Raw genomic sequence first — 18,368 nt, 5'->3', positions numbered from 1 at the left:
TCCATTTGCTAGGAATCTTACTCATGACTTGGTTTCCAGGGAGCTGAAGGTCAGCAGGAATGGGAGAACTCAGTATCTCTAAAATGGGGATATTGGTACCTATATGTTAAAATATTTCTGACAGTATAAGACAAACAGAAATTGCTGTTTATTGCAGACTTACTCCTTTATCTGAGAACTCCTTTGTATAGAGAGATAGTGAAGGCTTTTAAGCCCAGATTGCCTGGCTCTGCTTTTGGCTGCTCGAGTATTAATTTATTTACTATCTACCCTCCAAGGCCCCACCGGGGTGTGGGAGGTATGGGTGACAGTGTGGGGTAAATGATATTGCTACTCTGTGGAAGGCACTAGAACTGGATGTCGTAGTTGCTGGTAGATGGATGACCTGGTGGGCTCTGTCCTGGGACCCAGACCCACTGGGGTTTGTCCTCTTTTGCGCAGGTGGAAAGCTCGACTTCGGGTTTTACTCCTAGCGGAGGAGGCTCTTCAGTCGCCATGGTGGGTATTCAGGTGATTTCTGTCACTTAATATATGAGCCTTGGTTTTTGTCTCATATGTAGCAGTGCATTGCTAACACAGGCTTCCTTTTTGCCAGATTGCCAGTAGAAAGCCAGCTGATGGTGCTTCCTCATCAAACTGTGTGACTGATATTTCCCATCTTGTCAGAAAGAAGGTAAATCTGTGGTCGTTTCTGTTTCCCACTCTACAGTTTCTTCCTCCAAATGATGTGTGAGGCTCACCTTTAACATGTGGTGACATGAAACACTCGTCGGGAAGGCGGGAGGATTCCAACGAAGACACTTGTCAGTCGAATGCATCCTGGAGTTTCAAACTCTTGGCCTTTCTTATTTGGCCGAAGGGTGACAAGGAAGGCTGCTGAGGAGGACTGGTCAGATCAGCCCGTCTTAGGAAGCTCGCAGGTTTCCTTTGACCTGCCGAGGCTTAAGCTTTTGTGAGCTGGCCTTCTGCCTACTGCAGTAGATTTTTTCCCTCTTACGGGAAAGCTTTACCTCCTGCTCTGTTTCTTAACTCAAATACAGGATTTCAAACCTGGGGGTTGGTTACTGTTCAGATCTACTCCTCACCCCCACCCAGCCTTTGCATTAGGCTAAACTGGCTCTCAGAGGATCCTGTGTTTGGGGTCTCTGCCCCATACGGAAGAAGGGGGTGTTGGGGATGGCATATAGTTGTCCTTAAAAACATTTTTAAAAAGGCATATTTGTTAAGCTTCCACAATTAATTGTATCTTTAGAGGAAACCAGAGGAAGAGAGCCCTCGGAAAGATGATGCAAAGAAAGCCAAACAAGAACCAGAGGTGAATGGAGGCAGCGGGGATGCTGTCTCCAGTGGAACCGAAGTTTCGGAAAACATGGAGGTGGGCAGTTAAGCAGGGTTTGGACTCTGGCCTCCTCGCTTCCTCTTGTTCTCAGGGCCTGGGGAAACTACTCCTCCCACATGCATGTTCCTCACCTGAGCCTGTTTGGATTGTTGGGGTGCGATGCTCATAAAAACTGTGAGGCTGTGGGTTAAAAAAAAATGTAGTTCCCACTATGGCACAGTGGGTAAATGATCCAACTTGTCTTTGGGGGTGTCAGTTTGATCCCTGGCCTGGCTCGGTGGGTTTAAGGATCTGGCGTTGCTGCAGCTGTGGTATAGGTCGCAGCTCCAGCTTAGATTCAACCCCTGGCCCAGGAATTTCCATATGCTCCAGTGGCAGCCAAAAAGGAAAAACCAAAAAAACAGTGAGGTTGTGGCATTCTCCTGTGGTACAGTGAGTTGAGGATCCTGTGCTGTCATTTCAGTGGCTCATGTCACTGCCATGGTGAGGGTTCATTACCTGGCATGGGAACTTCCACATGCCATGGGCGTGGCCAGAAAACCCAAAATACAGGCAAAAACAAAACCAGCAAACAATGAGGCTGTGCAGGAAACAGTTGGGTTATGAAATGGGAGGGTGTCTGTTGACAAATGGAATCCATACACCTCCCAGAGGTCCCTGCATAATGAATGTGTGAGAAGACAGCAGGCAGGACCGTTCGGGCACTTGTGCTTTCTCCTCTTTCCATCTAATGATGTGTGAACACTGGTTCTGTTCAGCCCTGCTGCAGAGTTTAGGAAATGGCCTTATAGTTTGTGGCCATTGCTTTCTTAGTGTAGGGAGCAAAGCAGAATTTAAGGGACCTGTATTTACTTCCTTTGCACAGTTGTATGAGAAAAAAATGGCTTAAATTGTGGTCATTTATGCCCAGGCTCCCTGTTTATCTTCCAGGCTGAGAATCAGGCTGAGAGCCGGGCAGCAGTGGAGGGGACAGTGGAGGCCGGAGCCACAGTTGAGAGCACTGCGTGTTAAGAGAGGGAGTAGAGCCTTCCTCCCAATGGAAAGTGTTTTTGTATATAATGTATTTTTTCACTTTTGGGGGATTCTTTTTGTATAACTTCAATAAAGATTGTAAGCAAAGGTTGAGGCTTTGATGATTTTTTTTTTTCTTAAATATTGGCTATCTTGGTGCCTTGGTGCACTCCAGGTTTTATATCGTGGCCAAAGGTTTTTGGTTTTTTTCCTCTTCTGTACTGATCTCGGTGTTAAGTTTGAATCCAAGATCCTGTCTGACGTGGAGGTGATGAAATCCAGTGTGCTGCAGGCCCTTGTCTTCCAATGGTGCTATGTTTTTTCCATTATACTCTACTGAACCCAGCTGTCTCTGCAAATTTTGCATGGTGCTGACCCTGGATAGGGCTTACAAAAACAAGACTTGGTGAAGATGTTGCTCTTTGGTGCTGATACTGTTTGATAGACTTTGACAGTGCGCTGATGTAACAGCTTCGAAGCCAGGCTTTGGGTGGCACCTGTCTTTTATCCATCAGGTTTCCAACTGGGGCCATAATCCTGTCCTGGAAAAAGAACTGAAGGAAACTGAGCAGAGGAGGGGAGAGATCCTTGAGGAAAAAGTGTGTGTTAACTGTAGAGGATTGAGCTTTTGGTTTGAAAGTGGCTGAGGGACTTGATTGATGGATACCCTGGATGTGGTTGGTTGAATCTGGGGAGACTGGCTGATTGAGTTATATCTGTTGTATTTCAACCATTCTGTACACAAAGTATCAACAGTTGAAAGTGTTACCTGTCTGCAGTTTTGACTCTTAAATAAAGATGCAAAAAAGCTCCTGGTCTCTGGACTTCTGTTTAAAAAAGGTCTTCAATTGGGATTCTGGGCTGCCTGGAGCATTTCAGTAGGATATGGAGTTGAACAGTGGGAAATGGCTTAGCAGTTCTGGCTGCCCCAGTCTAAGGGGGCTGGTGGTTTTGGACACTGGTACTAAAGCCATCCCATGGGGTCATCCCTGATATCCAGTACGGCAGGGCTAGTGTGAGACCCCTGACTCTGACCTGACCTTTAGGAAACTGCTATATACCAGGCAGTATTTGGATCCAAATTTTGCGGGGGGGGGGGGGGTGTCTTTTCTAGGGCCGCTCCCGCGGCATATGGAGGTTCCCAGGCTAGGGGTCTAATCGGAGCTGTAGCCACCTGCCTACACCAGAGCCACAGCAACACGGGGTCCGAGCCGCGTCTGCAACCTACACCACAGCTCCCGGCAACGCCAGCTCCTTAACCCACTGAGCAAGGCCAGGGATCGAACCCGAAACCTCATGGTTCCTAGTCGGATTCATTAACCACTGAGCCACAACAGGAACTCCAATAGAACCTGCAGTTTGAACATCCCGTAATGGAGGTAGAGGGAGCTGTTGACTATTGGACTTTCTAAAAATTTTGCCTTTTAGGGCCACACCAGCACCATATGGAGGTTCCCAGGCTAGGGGTTGAGCCGGAGCTATATAGCTGCAGGCCCACGCCACAGCCACAGCCACGTGGGATCTGAATTGCGTCTGCAACCTATACCACAGCTCACAGCAAGGCTGGCTCCTTCACCCACTGAGTGAGGCCAGGGATCAAACCCACAACCTCATGGTTCCTAGTCGGATTCATTTCTGCTGCGCCACAACGGGAACTCCACTACTGGGCTTCTCATCTTTGCCTGACATTGGGGTCTGGGGCCAGGCTCAATGTAAAGTTAAAGCTAGATTTCACCTCCACTGACACCACCACTGCTGTTCCCCCCCCCACCACCACCACAAAACTTGGGAGGAACTACTGGGTTGCCCTCTGTAAGTACAGAAGGATGTATATATCCCTGTTTCATGATGACCTTGAGAACCTGAAAACTCCCTGGAGGGTGACCTGAAGAAGCTCGGATTTGAATCAAGAAGTGGGCAGTCAGACTGGCTTTATCAAAAATGTGGGAATGAATTCATCAAGTTCCTTTCACTGGAATGAAAGAGTGAATTTCCTACATGCCAGCCAATACTGCACATATCTGACGTAGCTGTTTAATTGTCGTCAGTCTTTTCTTACAAAGGGAAAGTAGGTAACGAAGGTCAAGTGCTTGTGGGAGGTAGGCCAGCTGGGGTGGGAGCTCGGGTCTTGTGCTCCTGTCTATCTGCTGCCAGACCCTCTGTCGGCACGGGGAGTAGGGAAGCTGCAGGTCTGAGAATACACCTCAGCCTAGGCCCCAGTCCTGCGCCGGTGAAGCTACTCGGGAAGCCAGGGCGGTCGGTCACAGCTGGGAAGGCCCAAACCCTCATCGCTCTGCTTGCCTCTGCCCCTGGGAGGCCTCTTCAGGAGGTGGGGGGTCAACAAAACCAGCTGTTGCGGCAAGGGAGCTGGCTTCCAGGGAAGATGAGCTGGGTACCTGTGGGACAGGCAGGCAGATCTTAAGCAGAAGGTTTATGTCTGACAACCGTGGAGTCAACCAAGTTAACCACACACTGCTCTGATTTTCCTACCTGTTTACACAATAGTACCCTCTACCTAATAGGGTATGTGAGGGTCACTTGAGTTAATTCACAGAAAACACTTAGCAGTGGTTGGCACATACATACATAGTGGTCAACAAAGGCTGGTGGTTAATCATACCAGCCACACCTGGGGTGTCCCAGCCCTAGTTAGGCCCTCACCAGAGGTGGGTACTGGTACTCATGGGCACTTGCTGGATTGATCTCTGCCAGTGTCTGGACACCTGCATCTCGTGCATTCACCAGCCGCAGAAAGAGCTCGGAATGACCTATCTGGGGAGAGGCGAAATGCTACTGCACCTGTGCCCTGGAGGAGCAGACCCAATCCCCACCGTCCACACTTACCTGGGGAATCCCGTTCAGCTGTCCAAGGCTAAGGCTGGGGTCCAGAGGAAGGGCCCGAAGTGGGAGACGCCAACGACCACTTAGCACCCTCTGATCCAGGTCAAATAGCACCAGTGATGCCCAGGCCTTCGGCTGTGGTGTCTTAGCCCATGCCAGCCCCTGCCAGGCCTGTAGCTCACAGACCAAGGATACTGGTGGTGAGGGTGGTAGTCTAGAACAACCAAAAAGAGGCATCAGGAGCCAGAAGTGGCCATGATCCCTTCCTAGGACTTGGCCCTCAGAGCCAGCGGCCCTGTATACAGTCAAGAAAATTTAGCAGAATAATGGACAAGCCTCTAGTGTGGCATAAAGCACCAACATCATAATCCCCACCTACTGACCTGGGTATAGGCTGCCTGCTGGCAAGGATGGCACAGTTGCCCATGGGTCCAGGAGCTGGAGGTGGAGGCAAGCAAAGGGCTGGGGGTAACACCGTGGTCCCTCCTGTATCTTGTCCGTCTCGGGCCAAGCCAGTTACTAGTTGCACCCAAATCCAAGAAGCCTCAAGGCCACGCAGGAAGTCATAGAAAATGACAAGGCCAGCCCTAGAAAACACGAGCTTCAAGTGCACTTAGATACATACGCCCAACTCCTCCTCCCATCCTCCCAACCTTGTGCCAGGATGTCAGAGGAGGGAGCAGGCCTCACCCGGGGTCATAAGGTGCAGGGCCCAGGACATCAGGTGCAGGCAGAAGGAAGTGTAGGTCCAGGCCCAAGTTTCTGGTCCTCGTTTCAGGAAGCTGCGACTGTGGGGGAAGAGTTAATTCCTCCAGAAAGTGTCTGTGTTCCCCATCTGCACAGAGAACTGCCCCCTCCCAACCCCTGCATCCTCACAGCCTTTTCAAAAGCACCACTCAAGATGTCTGTGGAGCGTGGAAGCGGTGGCAGTGGAGGAGCCACCGGAGGTGGGAGGCTGGGGGGGTCTTCCCTTCTCCTCAGGCGTGGGCTGGAACCGGCCACAAGTCTCGGCTCCCCACGCTCTAGGTGCAGAGGAAAAACAGGGCGCCCTTGAGTAGGACACACCCAATAGCCAAACCCATACAGACACCTGGAGAGGTACGTGGACTGACAGATGCATGGTACCTCTAACCCCCTCCTCTGAGCCCGGCCTGCTGGGGAGAGCTAGGTGGGATGGAACTGGGGTGCTCACTGACCCCGGCGCACTCCGCCTGTGCCCCTCTGCATCTGCAAAGCCAGGATTTCTGCCTCCAGACTCCGGTTTTCAGCCTCCACTACCAGAAGCTCCTTGAATACGGCATCTGCTGGTCTTCCTGTGATGAACAAATCTGACCTGTTACCTCCGACCTCTGGGGACCAGTTGCTCTGAGTAGCTCTCCAGCCTTAGGACTCTCTGGTCAGGGCTGGACTTGGCGAACATCCCAGCCACCGCTGCAAAGACCAGTTTTCTACCTCGGGCTTTTGCTTAAGTGGTTCCCATGCCAAAGACACCCTCCCTCACCGCCCTTTTCTCTTCCCAGGCCTCGGGCCACCACTTCCCAGAGGCCCTCCTGGCTGGTCCCCTCGTGTTCACCCCTGTGAGTCTTCGACCGCCGAAGCTCCAGTGCCGACGCCTCTACTTGCAACTGCCACATCCAGCCCAGAACGCCGGCGTCCCGGCCCCCGCCTCGAATGTAGGCCTCACGCAAGGCCCTAGGGGGTAGGGGACAAGTAAGCAGCACATCTCCCACACTGATCAGCGCTTCGCCCCAAGCCGGTCCCCACCAGGCCTGGACCTCACCCGATCTCCGCAGCCAGAGTCCCTGCATTGGCCTGCAGCACCGGGCCGCATACTTCTGGCTCTCGCAAGGTGTTCGGCCGGGTCCTGGGGTGCGGGGCAGTCAACGCGGGTAAGGCGAGGATCCAGACCCCGGGCCTCTGGCAACCTGGCCCCTTCCTGGCCTCCCAGGCGCGGCCTTCCAGCAGAGTCTGTACACACGCCCGCGCGCCTACCGCCGTGCCGGTCCCGCCCCTCCTGTGTGCCGGGCCCCGCCTCCCCGCGTGCCGGGCCCCGCCTCCCCGCGTGCCGGGCCCCGCCTCCCCGCGTGCCCGGCCCCGCCTCCCCGCGTGCCGGGCGTGCGCTACTCCCAGGATTCCGCGCGTTGGTCTCACCCTTGGTCAGCCTGTAATTGTTGGAAGTGCGCCGCTAACACTTCTAGAGCTCCCCGCGTTCGCCCGGCCTCTGCCCGGAGTTCTCGAAGCTCCTGCTGCAGGCCGAATAGGCGTGACTTCCCGTCCCGGATCCAGGCCAGACCTTGGAGGCGCCGGCTCAGTTCTGAGGAGGTAAGAGATGAAGTCAGAAGGGGTCGGGCAACCTCAAGCCAAGGGTAAGGGCGGGGTGGCCCCTAGTCCCCCTCTTTCATCTCACCCTGACCGCGTTGCTCCAGGACCCGGCTCTGTGCCTCCGTCTCTGCCACGCGCCTTGCGTGAGTCCGGTGCAGCGCCCGCAGCCTCTCGCCGGGGCTCCCAGCAGCCTCAGCAGCTGGGGCTTCTGAACCCCTCCAGGGCCCGGGTGCCCTGGGGACCTCTGTTATCCAAGGTCTCATTTCCTGCAGATACAGCCGCAGCCGCTGCACCTGGAGATAGTAACCCGCAATCTGTGTCGGGGTAATTCGACCCACGCATTGTCTGTATAGGTTTTGAGGGGGATGCTCAGTTTCAAGCCGTAAGGAAAACCAGGTGTATGTACCTCCTCGGTCAGCCTCTTCAAAGCCGATTTGCTGGCCTCCTGATCTGAGAGGCCCTGGTGTTCCTGTGGCACATCCTGGGGACAGGGTGTGGGGTGAGAAAGCCTGAAGTTCATAGCCACTTCAGTGCCCACTCATGGCCATGGAGGAGGCCCTTACCGCCAGTAGTCGTGGTTCACTGTGCACTGGGGGTTGTGCCCCAACCGTCACCTGCCGGGTCAGACGGCCAATGCAGAAGCGCTGAGTGTGGGTGGCCAACAGGGCCCAGGAGCGGAAAACCATGTCACAGGACCCACAGGGCAGGAGTTCTGGCTCCCTGGAGTGGGAGGCCATGCGATGGGACCCCTTTTATGACACCAGCCAAGACCTGCAGAAGACAAGATTGAGGGCAGGGTGAAGGGAGACGAGGATGAAACAGCCAGCCAGCCAAAGGCAGAAAGGAAAGGCCAGGTTTTCCATATCAAGTTTATGTTTGGGGAGGAGCTTTAGGTCCCTGGGCAACTTCAGGTCTGGGCAGGTCTGGAGAATGAGTGGGTAAAGGCTTGGTCACATTAGGGAGGAGCCCTGGCTTGAAAAAAAGTGTCAGGAGTCCCTGTCCTGGTTCAGCGCTAAGGAACCCGACTGGTACCCATGAGGATGTGGTTTGATCCCTGGCACTGCTCAGTGGGTTAGGGAGGACCCCGCGTCAGTGAGCTGTGGCATAGGTCACAGACCCTGATCAGATCCCGCACTGCTGTGGCTGTGGCATGGGCCAGGGCTACAGCTCCAGCTCGACCCCTAGCCTAGGAACTTCCATATGCTGTGGGTGCAGCCCTAAAAAAAGCCAAAAAAAAAAAAAAGAAAAAGTCAAGGTCTGTCCACCTCACTGCAAGAACATGGGCAAGGCTCTAATACCATCCTTGGATTCTCTGCCTGCGTTACTGAAATGGAGCAAACAGTTGCCTCCTAGACGAGCTGGGGCATCATTATTCCATGCTGGTCATTTAATAGCCCCTGGCAGACAAGTGTCACCTTGTTCATTCTTGTTTGTCTAAGCGGATGTAACCCAAGGTAGTGTCATTCTCCATTCCCGAGAGAGCAGGCGTCTCCTTGAGGGACCTTCTGCCTGGGAGCCAGGTCCTTCCCTTAGACTGAAGCTTCTCCGTGTGCTGTGTCTCTACGGAAGTCATATCTTTTGCATGATCAAGTCACTCCAAGCTCCCTAATTCCATTTCTTGATTCCCTGCCCCTGTCCCCCACTCCCCTCAGTTGTAGAGGGAAGATAATCAGCACAACCCAAGGAATGAAAGTTCTGGGAGAACGTAATGAATTTATCAGAAGAGGGAATCAAATACAGAAAGGTACCCTTGGAGCTCCTGTCGTGGCGCAGCAGAAACGAATCCGACTAGGAACCATGAAGTTGTGGGTTTGATCCCAGGCCTCGCTCAGTGGGTTAAGAATCTGGCATTGCCGTGAGCTATGGAGTAGGTCGCATACGCAGCTTGGATCTGGCATGGCTGTGACTGTGGCTGTGGCTGTGGCTGGCAGTTGTGGCTCCAATTGGGCCCTTAGCCTGGGAACCTCCATATGCCACGGGTGCGGCCCTAAAAGCAAAAAAAGAAAAGAAAAAGAAAAAGAAAGGTACCCCTTCAGTAAAGACTGGCCAGGAGCCAGGCAGGCCCCATTCCTGCTGGCCAAAAATCTCCCTGCTGCCTCCCCAGATATGACTCCAACAGAGGCAGGAGCTCTGAACTAGCCCCATGTTTCTAAACAAGCCCCTTTTCTAGTTTAAGTAGGTGGCCCTCCCCGCCACCCCCAGGTACGTAAGGCCAAGGTATGACCAGCAGCAGGTTATAAAGTGTTTCTTTCCTCTTATTTTTAATGGCTGTGTCTGCAGCATACAGGATTCCCAGGCCAGGGATCAGACCTGCACCACAGCAGTGACAATGCTGGATCCTCAACTCAATGAATTACCAGGGACCTCCCAAAGTGTTTCAGAGTATGTACTCTTAGGCCAGTTCAATTACAAGTGGAGAAAAGGGGTACATTTTTATAAATATGTTCTAAGTGGCAAAGCCCAAGGCCAAACAAACAGGATCTCTCTCTCAACCTACTTTTCATTTCCAATTTATAGCTAATTTTATAATATTTCATTGATTCTTATATTTATTTATTTAATGTTTTTGTTTGTTTTGAGCAGTATCTGTGGCCCAAATTCCGAGGCCAGGAATCAGTTCCGATCTGGAGCTGCAAGCTACACCACAGCTGCAGCAATGCCAGATCCTTAACCCACTGTGTCAGGCGAGGGGATTGAACTGGTGCATCCACAAAGATAAGCCCCAATCATTAACCCACTGTGCTGCAGTGGGAACTCATTTCTTGATTCTTTTTTTTTTTTTTTTTGTCTTTTTGCCATTTCTTAGGCCGCTCCCACAGCATATAGAGGTTCCCAGGCTGGGGTCTAATCAGAGCTGTAGCTGCCAGCCTACAACAGAGCCACAGCAACGCGGGATCCGAGCTGCGTCTGCAACCTACACCACAGCTAACGGCAACGCTGGATCCTTAACCCACTGAGCAAGGCCAGGGATCAAACTCGCAACCTCATGGTTACTAGTCGGATTCGTTAACCACTGCGCCACGATGGGAACTCCCCTTTGTTGATTCTTAAGATGCATATATTTATGATAGTTTTTAATGCTCTGTCTTCACCACCATTTCCACAGTTCACACACGGACTGCTTATACCACTAGCAGGAGAGACTCTAGTCCGTTATGGCACATAAGCTCGCTCTCTGCCTTCCCAGCCTTTAGGATCTAGCAAATGTCATGCTGGTTTCTTTGTCTCCGCCTCTACTCCTTCTGGAGGAGACATTACAAGTTAGTTATCTTTCTAGAAGTGGTCAGACCTGTTCTTTCTCTGCTTGTCTCCTGTTAGAGCATGATCTTAGGCCTCTGTATCCACTAGGGACCACCTGCTGCAGTGTAGGGCCAGCCAAAGTGGTAACTTGTAATTGTTCATCAGATCTTGGTCTAAAGTTTCATTTTCAATGTAACTGTTTCTTCTCTTTGCTACTGGGCTGGGCGCTCATTGCATCCCTTGAGCCTTGCACAATGCTGGGGAATAACCCATCCCCCATTTTTTTTAAACGATTTTTTTTCCGTTATAGCTGGTTTACAGTGTTCTGTCAATTTTCTACTGTACAGCAAGTGACCCAGTCACACATAAATGTATATTCTTTTTTCTCACATTCTCATGCTCCATCATAAGCGACTAGATATAGTTCCCAGTACTATACAGCAGGATCGCATTGCTTATCCATTCCAAAGGCAATAATCTGCATCTATTAACCCCAAGCTCCCCATCTATCCCACTCCCTCCCCCTCCTCCTTGGCAAGCACAAGTCTGTTCTCCAAGGCATGAATTTCTTTTCTGTGGAAAGGTTCATTAGTGCCATATGTTAGATTTCAGATATAAGGATATCATATGGTTTTTGTCTTTCTGACTTACTTCACTTAGTATGAGAGTCTCTAGTTGCATCCATGTTGCTGCAAATGGCATTATTTTGTTCCTTTATTTATTTATTTGTCTTTTTGCCATTTCTTGGGCCGCTCCCGCGGCACATGGAGGTTCCCAGGCTAGGGGTCTAATCGGAGCTGTAGTCTCTGGCCTACGCCAGAGCCACAGCAACACGGGATATGAGCCGCATCTGCGACCTACACCACAGCTCATGGCAAGGCCGGATCCTTAACCCACTGAGCAAGGGCAAGGATCGAACCCGCAACCTCATGGTTCCTAGTCGGATTCGTTAACCACTACACCACGACGGAAACTCCTATTTTGTTCTTTTTTATGGCTGAGTAGTGGTCCATTGGGTATATATACCACGTCTTCTTAATCCCTTCATCTGTTGATGGACATTTAGGTTGTTTCCATGTCTTGGCTATTGTGAATAGTTCTGCAGTGAACATAGGGGTGCAGGTGTCTTTTTCAAGAAAAGTCTTGTCTGGCTAAACGCTCAAGAGTAGAATTGCTGGATCATATGTTAGTTCTATATGTAGTTTGCTGAGGAGCCTCCATACTGTTTTCCACAGTGGTTGTACCAACTTATATTCCCACCAACAGTGCAGGTGGGTTCCCTTTTCTCCACACCCCCTCTAGCATTTATTTGTGGACTTACTAATGATGGCCATTCTCACTGGTGTGAGGTGGTACCTCATAGTCGTTTTGGTTTGCATTTCTCTAATAATCAGGGATGTTGAGCATTTTTTCATGTGCTTGTTGGCCGTCTGTATATCTTCTTTGGAGAAATGTCTATTCAGGTCTTTTGCCCATTTGTCCATTGGGTTGTTGGCTTTTTTGCCGTTGAGTTGTTTAAGTTGTTTGTGTATTTTAGAGATTAAGTCCTTGTCAGTTGCACTGTTTGAAACTATTTTCTCCCATTCTGTAAGTTGTCTTTTTGTTCTTTTTTATGGTTTCCTTTGCTCTGCAAAAACTTGTCAGTTTGATTAGATCCCACTTGGTTTTTTTTGTTTTTGTTGCCTTGGGAGACTGACCTAGAAAATATTTGTAAGGTTGATGTCAGAGAATGTTTTGCCCATGTTCTCTTCCAGGATTTTGATGGTGTCTTATGTTTAAGTCTTTAAGCCATTTTGAGTTTATATTTGTGCATGGTGTGAGGGTGTGTTCCAGTTTCACTCATTTGCATGCAGCTGTCCAATCCTCCCAGCACGACTTGCTGAAAAGATTGTCTCTTTCCCATTTTATATTCTTGCCTCCTTTATCGAAGATTAATTGACCATAGGTGTCTGGGTTCTCTGTTCTGTTCCATTGGTCTCTATGTCTGTGGGTTTGCATTTGTGCCTGAATTCTGGGAGAGCTATGCCTCCTGCTTGGTTTTTGTTACTCAGGATTGCTTTGGCGGTTCTGGGTGTTTTGTGCTTCCATATAATTTTTTTTTTTTTTTGCCTTTTCTAGGGCCGCTTCCTGCGGCATGTGGAGATTGCCAGGCTAGGGGTCTAATCTGAGCTGTAGCTGCCAGCCTACGCCAGAGCCCCAGCAACACGGGATCCGAGCCGCATCTGCAACCTACCCTACAGCTCATGGCAACGCCGGATCCTTAATCCACTGAGCGAGGCCAGTGACTGAACGCACAACCTCATGGCTCCTAGTTGGATTCGTTAACCACTGCGCCACCACGGGAACTCCTCCATATAAATTTTTGGATTGTTTGTTCTAGTTCTGTGAAAAATGGCATGGGTAATTTGATAGAGATTGCATTGAATCTGTAGATTGCTTTGGGTAGTATGGCCATGTTTTACAATATTTTTTCCAGCCCAGGAGCATGGAATATCTCCCCATTTCTTTGTATCTTTAATTTCCTTGATTAATGTTTTATAGTTCTCAGCATATAAGTTTTTCACCTCCTTGGTCGGGTTTATTCCCAGGTATTTGATTTTTTGGGGTGCAACTTTAAAAGATAAAAAAAGTCATCTCCTCCCCCAATGGTCTTGTCACTGGCATTTGGCCATCAGGCTGGATACCGTGTTCCAGGCAGTAGAGCTCCCAGCAGGCATTGCCAACCTGGACACAGGCTTGGCCAACGTGGATGGAGATGCACTCATGCATGGTGGCTGCCGGTCAGCAAGCGCAGGCAGCAGTAGAAGCCGAGTTCTGGTTGCTGTCCCGACAAGCTCAGAGTTGAGGTGAGAAACACTCTTCAATGTTTCATTTTTAGTACATACACAGAAATGCAACTGATTTCTCAATGTTAAAAAAAAAATTTTTTTGGTCTTTTTAGGGCCATACCCGCAGCACACGGAGGTTCCCCGGCTAGGGGCCCAATCGGGGCTGTAGCTGCCGGCCTGCACCACAGTCACAGCAACTCGAGATCTGAGCTGCGTCTGCGACCTACACCACAGCTCACGGCAACACTGGATCCTTAACCCGCTGAGGGAGGCCAGGGATGGAACCCTTGTCCTCATGGATGCTAGTTGGGTTTGCTAACCATTGAGCCACGATGGGAACTCCTGAATGTTAATCTTCTATCCTGCTACCTTACTGAATTTGATCAGTTGGAGTAGTTTTGGGGCTGAGTCCTTAGGGTTTTCTATATACAGTATCATGTCATCTGCGTACAGTGACAATTTTTACCTCTTCTCTTCCAATTTGGATACTTTCTATTTCTTTTGTTTGTCTGTTGCTGTGGGTGGGACTTCCAATACTATGTTGAATGAAATTGGTGAGTGGGCAGCCTTGTCTTGTTCCAGATTTGAGTGGGAAGGCTCTCAGCTTTTCTCCATTGAGTATTCCATTTGCTGTGGGTTTGTCATAAACGGCTTTGATTGTGTTAAGTTCCCTCTATTACCCCCCCCCCCCACGTTCTTATCTACTATCAGGAAAACTGAGGCGCAGACATCCCCTTAGAACAGGCACACTGGTAAATACATGGGCAGTGAGAAACAGTTTCAGGAAGGAAGCTTGGGATTCTGACTTTATTACTGGTCGTTTATTGCACAGGTTTTTCTGCATCAAAAATGTATCTGCTAAAAGGAGAAACAGGTGTGTCTGAATTCAGATTTCCCCTCAGACCTCTAATACTAAAAGTAGTTTTTCCCCCAAAAAGAGAATCCACTCATCCAATTTTAAAGAATATACTTCTTAGACAAGACAATCCAAACTGATGCAAAATATTTATTCCAAGTTAGTTATTTTATGCAGTAGTTTTTCCCTTGAACAGACTTGTGATAACCACATCTTTTAAATCTGTAAATAATGTTATCAAAATAATCTTAATCTTTGAAATCTCACAAAAATTTATATTTTACAATCCACCCTGAATATCAAGGCTGCAAGAATAACACAACATCTCCTATATCCAAATATTTTACAGCTGTACCCAGAAAGGAAAAAAGGAGGAAAAAAACCACGTATGCTTGGTTAAGGGCTAACATTACCCGAGCAGCCAGAAATAAAATAAAATATCCAAATTATTAGCATTAATTTAATACAATTATAACTTCAATAGTCACTTTGTCATTGACAATGATTGCGTGAGCACAGGGGTGAGGGCCCCAAGGGCTGGTAGTAGAAGCTGCTGCTGCAGACCAGCGTCTCCTCTCTGCGCTGCCAGCTCCCACCTGTGCATTGCCCCATGGAGATACTGTGTGTATGTGTGTGTGTTTTAAAAATCTTTCCCACCACACAAAGTTCTCTCTAGTAAGCAGGTAACAGGGAAGAAAAACAACAAAAGCTAAACAAGCCAACCGCTTGCTCTTTCTTTGGGATACGATGGTTTCCCTTGTGCATGAAGTATTTAACAACCCAGAAAAGGAAAAGGAAGAGGATTCCTTCTGCGTAATCCCCAAACACACAAGCTAAATGGACTGGGTCAGATTTAACTGTGAGCATTTATATGCCTACTTCCAGGCATCGTCATCAGATGTTTCACTGCTACTGGTTTCTGTGTCCGAGTCCTCCAATTCTGCTTTACAAGTGCTTCTCCAAGGGGAGAACAGACTGCAACTTCGGCTCTGCAAGAAGCCATTCTTCCCGAAGCCATTTCTTCTCAGCTGTGGTTGGCATGGGCAAGAGAGGAAAAAGGACAATCGTGAGGAACCACGCAGGCCAGGAGGACCTGGCAAAGGCCAAGCCTCAGTTCACTTGCAGGCAGCGTGTAGAGGGACCCCGCTAAGAGACAGGACATCGCTCATGGCGCGTCTCTGTAATGAGCAAACGCAGCAGCTCAGGGGCTCCTTAAACTGCAGACTAATTCAACACGTCCAGGTAGAGTTTGCGCTTGCCCAGCTCTACAGGGTTTCAGGTGGTAACAATGACGGGGGACAGAGTTCGGAGTAGCAAGGTGTCAGCCTGTACTTTTCTTTATAGGATTTAACACCATTGGTTGTTTTTTTGGCCATGTCCTCAGCATGTGGATGTTTCTGAGCCAGGGATTGAACCCCTGCCACAGCAGCAACCTGAGCCACTGCGTGTCAATGCTGGATCCCGAACCTGCTGAGCCAAGAAGGAACTCCAACACCACTGCTACTTTTGCTGTATGTCTACCACCAGGACTTAACTCCCGTGAGGTCTGTAGAGACCCCATCTGCCTTGTTCACTGCTGTAAACTCTGGGACTTGGCCACGTGTTTATTTATTTATTTTTGCTTTTTAGGGCCATACCCGCGGCATATGGAGGTTTCCAGGCTAGGGGTCTAATTGGAGCTACAGCTGCTGGCCTACACCACAGCAACACCAGATGTGAGCCACATCTGTGACCTATACCACAGCTCGTGGCAACGCTGGATCCTTAACTCACTGAGCGAGGCCAGGGATTGAACCCTCAACCTCATGGTTCCTAGTCGGATTCATTTCCGATGCACCATGACAGGAACTCCTTGGCCATGTTTTATTTGGAGAATTTGTTGAAGAAATTCAGACAGGCTATTTAGCTTATTGGCTCTGGCCAGAGTATCAGAAAAGAAACCACAAGGCTGAAAACAAAGGAGGGTTAGCCTTTTTCCCCAGAGATCAAGGGCTCAGACCAAAACCGTGGAACACACCCTTGTGATTCTGATAAAGGGTTAGAGTTTCCAGGGTACAATAATACACTGCTTTCTGAAATAGGCTGTGTTTTTCTTTTTATGGCCATACCCATGGCATATGGAAGTTCCTGGGCCAGGGATTGAATCTGAGCTGCAGCTGCAACCTACGGCACAGCTGTGGCAGTGCCACACCCTTTAACCCTCTGTGCCAGGCTGGGGATTCAACCTGTATCCTCGCAGCGATCCTCACTGCTGCAGGTGCATTCTTAACCTGCTGTGCCACAGCAGGAACTCCTGAAATCTGCCAACTACTGACCTGGTTTTTGTATCCCCGCTGGAGACCCCCGTGGCCTAAGCAGAACCAAGACGCGCCTCTCTATTTCGACACTGGCAGCCCACTTGTTTTCTTTTTCAAGGTCCTTCTCATCTCCCAAATCGGGACTCCCCTGGAGCAGTGATGCTCCCGACTCCTGGCTCTCCCAGTCCTTGACTGGTCTCCCGCAGAAGTTGCTGACATACCTGCTCTGTCTTCATGCGAAACTCTCTGAGCTCATCCTCTGTGAGGGGAAGGCAATTCTCATCATTTTCAGGATACTCCTGCCATCCCATTGCTTTCAATAACCTGGTGGAGGCAGGTCAGGCAAAGAAAACATGATACCATCAAGCAAAAGGGGGAAAGCCCACAACTTTCTGCAGAAACTTTCCTGCCCAGGGGCAATGGTACCCACTTATGTGTCAGAGAAGAAACTCGGGGTTTTCTTTTCTTGCCAGTGGGATAAGCTTTCATCATGACTACTTCAGAGCCTGGAATTAAGTGGGAGCGTTTACACGTGCGCGTAAGAGCTATAGAAGAGACAGTAGCTCGGCAGGTCCCATCTGCCACCCAGGAGCCCAGACAGGTTGGCTGACTCTGTGTTTAAGGCCCTAATTTAAAGAACAAGCTCCATACCCAGAGGCCTCATGACTTTCCCAAGGCCTCCTAAAGCCCAGAGGGGCCAAACCACAACAGCTCTAGGAAACAGATCTCACCCCACCCAAATGAAGCCATAAACTAAACTACAAGAAAGCCTTGGAGAGGAGAGTGTGACAAAGCTGGCTGAGTCTGTAAAGGAAAGCCCAGCCTGAGGGGCTCTGCCCTGGTCTCAGTGCTGGATTCTGAGTATGGTCCCCCTCCCTGCAGGCCACACACAGGAGGCCTTAGCATCTGAGGCTCGGTTACCTGTGCTCTGCTTCCAGAGAGTGAGAGAGGACCTCCCCTTCCTCCTCCACGGGGAGAGTAAGACCATTCTGGTGACAGCCTTCCTCTCCACTTTCCTTTGGTTCAGGTGTGCTGTTGTCCTCCAGCTGCAGGAAGGAAAGGGAGGACAGGTGAGTCTACACGATTAAGGAGTCAGAACCCGGGAACGTGGTTTTTAGAAGATGACCTCAGCCTGCAGGTTCTCCCCACTTAAAAATGAGAACCTGTTCACCTTGCTGGGATTTCCAAGGATACTAACTGGCTACCATCTTAACTTCAGGTTATGTCAACTGTGGCAGCAGCTGTATCGTCCATGTTCTATCCTGGACTGTAAGGAACCAGTGCCCTCAGCTCACTACCAGTGAACTGCCATCACCCTCTCAGACTGAGAATGCCAACCTTCCTACTGCAACATGCCAAAAACCCTCTCGTTTTACAGTTCTGTTTATCAGATTTTCTTTATTACAATTAATCCTGAAAAGAGCTGCTGTAATTTACCAGCTTAACAGCAGTGACCAATTCAAGATTTAAGCAGTGCAGACCGTTTAAGAGCACCAAGTCCCAGGAGTTCCCACTGTGGCTCAGTGATTAACGAATCCGACGAGGAACCGTGAGGTTGTAGGTTCGACCACTGACCTTGCTCAGTGGGTTAAGGATCTGGCGTTGCCGTGAACTGTGGTGTAGGTCCCAGACGT

General features: G+C 49.9%; 3 protein-coding genes across 9 annotated transcripts in view; 1 reads left to right on the top strand and 2 right to left on the bottom strand.

Moving 5' to 3' along the window:
• Positions 1-3,160, top strand: part of NASP (nuclear autoantigenic sperm protein) — a 31,760-nt gene extending 28,600 nt beyond the window's left edge. For both annotated transcript variants that reach the window (XM_047789226.1, XM_047789227.1), the window contains 4 exons: positions 442-498; positions 596-673; positions 1,253-1,375; positions 2,270-3,160. In XM_047789226.1, the coding sequence (XP_047645182.1) occupies positions 442-498; positions 596-673; positions 1,253-1,375; positions 2,270-2,350 (339 nt within the window). In that variant the 3' untranslated portion in view covers positions 2,351-3,160. The remainder of the gene's footprint in view (positions 1-441; positions 499-595; positions 674-1,252; positions 1,376-2,269) is intronic.
• A 1,208-nt stretch (positions 3,161-4,368) lies between these two features.
• CCDC17 (coiled-coil domain containing 17) lies at positions 4,369-8,579 on the bottom strand. 4 transcript variants are annotated; one of them, XM_047789223.1, is made up of 13 exons: positions 8,077-8,578; positions 7,920-7,994; positions 7,599-7,806; positions 7,343-7,505; positions 6,972-7,055; positions 6,765-6,883; positions 6,388-6,504; positions 6,068-6,213; positions 5,882-5,979; positions 5,575-5,778; positions 5,195-5,405; positions 5,012-5,122; positions 4,369-4,746 (listed from the first exon to the last, which is right to left on the bottom strand). In XM_047789223.1, the coding sequence occupies exons 1-13, from the start codon at positions 8,248-8,250 to the stop codon at positions 4,636-4,638; spliced, it is 1,821 nt and encodes a 606-aa protein (XP_047645179.1). In that variant the 5' UTR covers positions 8,251-8,578; the 3' UTR covers positions 4,369-4,635. The 4 variants fall into 4 exon arrangements, 3 of the variants coding, with proteins under 3 accessions (XP_047645179.1, XP_047645180.1, XP_047645181.1); XR_007136180.1 differs by having other exon boundaries at positions 4,606-4,746; positions 5,012-5,118; positions 8,077-8,579; XM_047789224.1 differs by lacking the exon at positions 5,012-5,122 and having other exon boundaries at positions 8,077-8,579.
• Positions 8,580-14,359: 5,780 nt separating this feature from the next.
• GPBP1L1 (GC-rich promoter binding protein 1 like 1) overlaps positions 14,360-18,368 on the bottom strand; it is a 52,995-nt gene continuing 48,986 nt past the window's right edge. For all 3 annotated transcript variants that reach the window (XM_047789220.1, XM_047789219.1, XM_047789218.1), the window contains exons 10-12: positions 17,656-17,780; positions 16,956-17,058; positions 14,360-15,465 (exon numbers count right to left, since the gene is read on the bottom strand). In XM_047789220.1, coding sequence (XP_047645176.1) covers positions 15,313-15,465; positions 16,956-17,058; positions 17,656-17,780 — 381 coding nt within the window. In that variant the 3' untranslated portion in view covers positions 14,360-15,312. The remainder of the gene's footprint in view (positions 15,466-16,955; positions 17,059-17,655; positions 17,781-18,368) is intronic.

Source organism: Phacochoerus africanus, chromosome 8 (genome assembly GCF_016906955.1).
Source record: "Phacochoerus africanus isolate WHEZ1 chromosome 8, ROS_Pafr_v1, whole genome shotgun sequence".
Lineage (NCBI taxonomy): Eukaryota > Metazoa > Chordata > Mammalia > Artiodactyla > Suidae > Phacochoerus > Phacochoerus africanus.
Note: the sequence above shows the minus strand (reverse complement) of the source record. Positions and strands in the feature narration are given on the sequence as shown.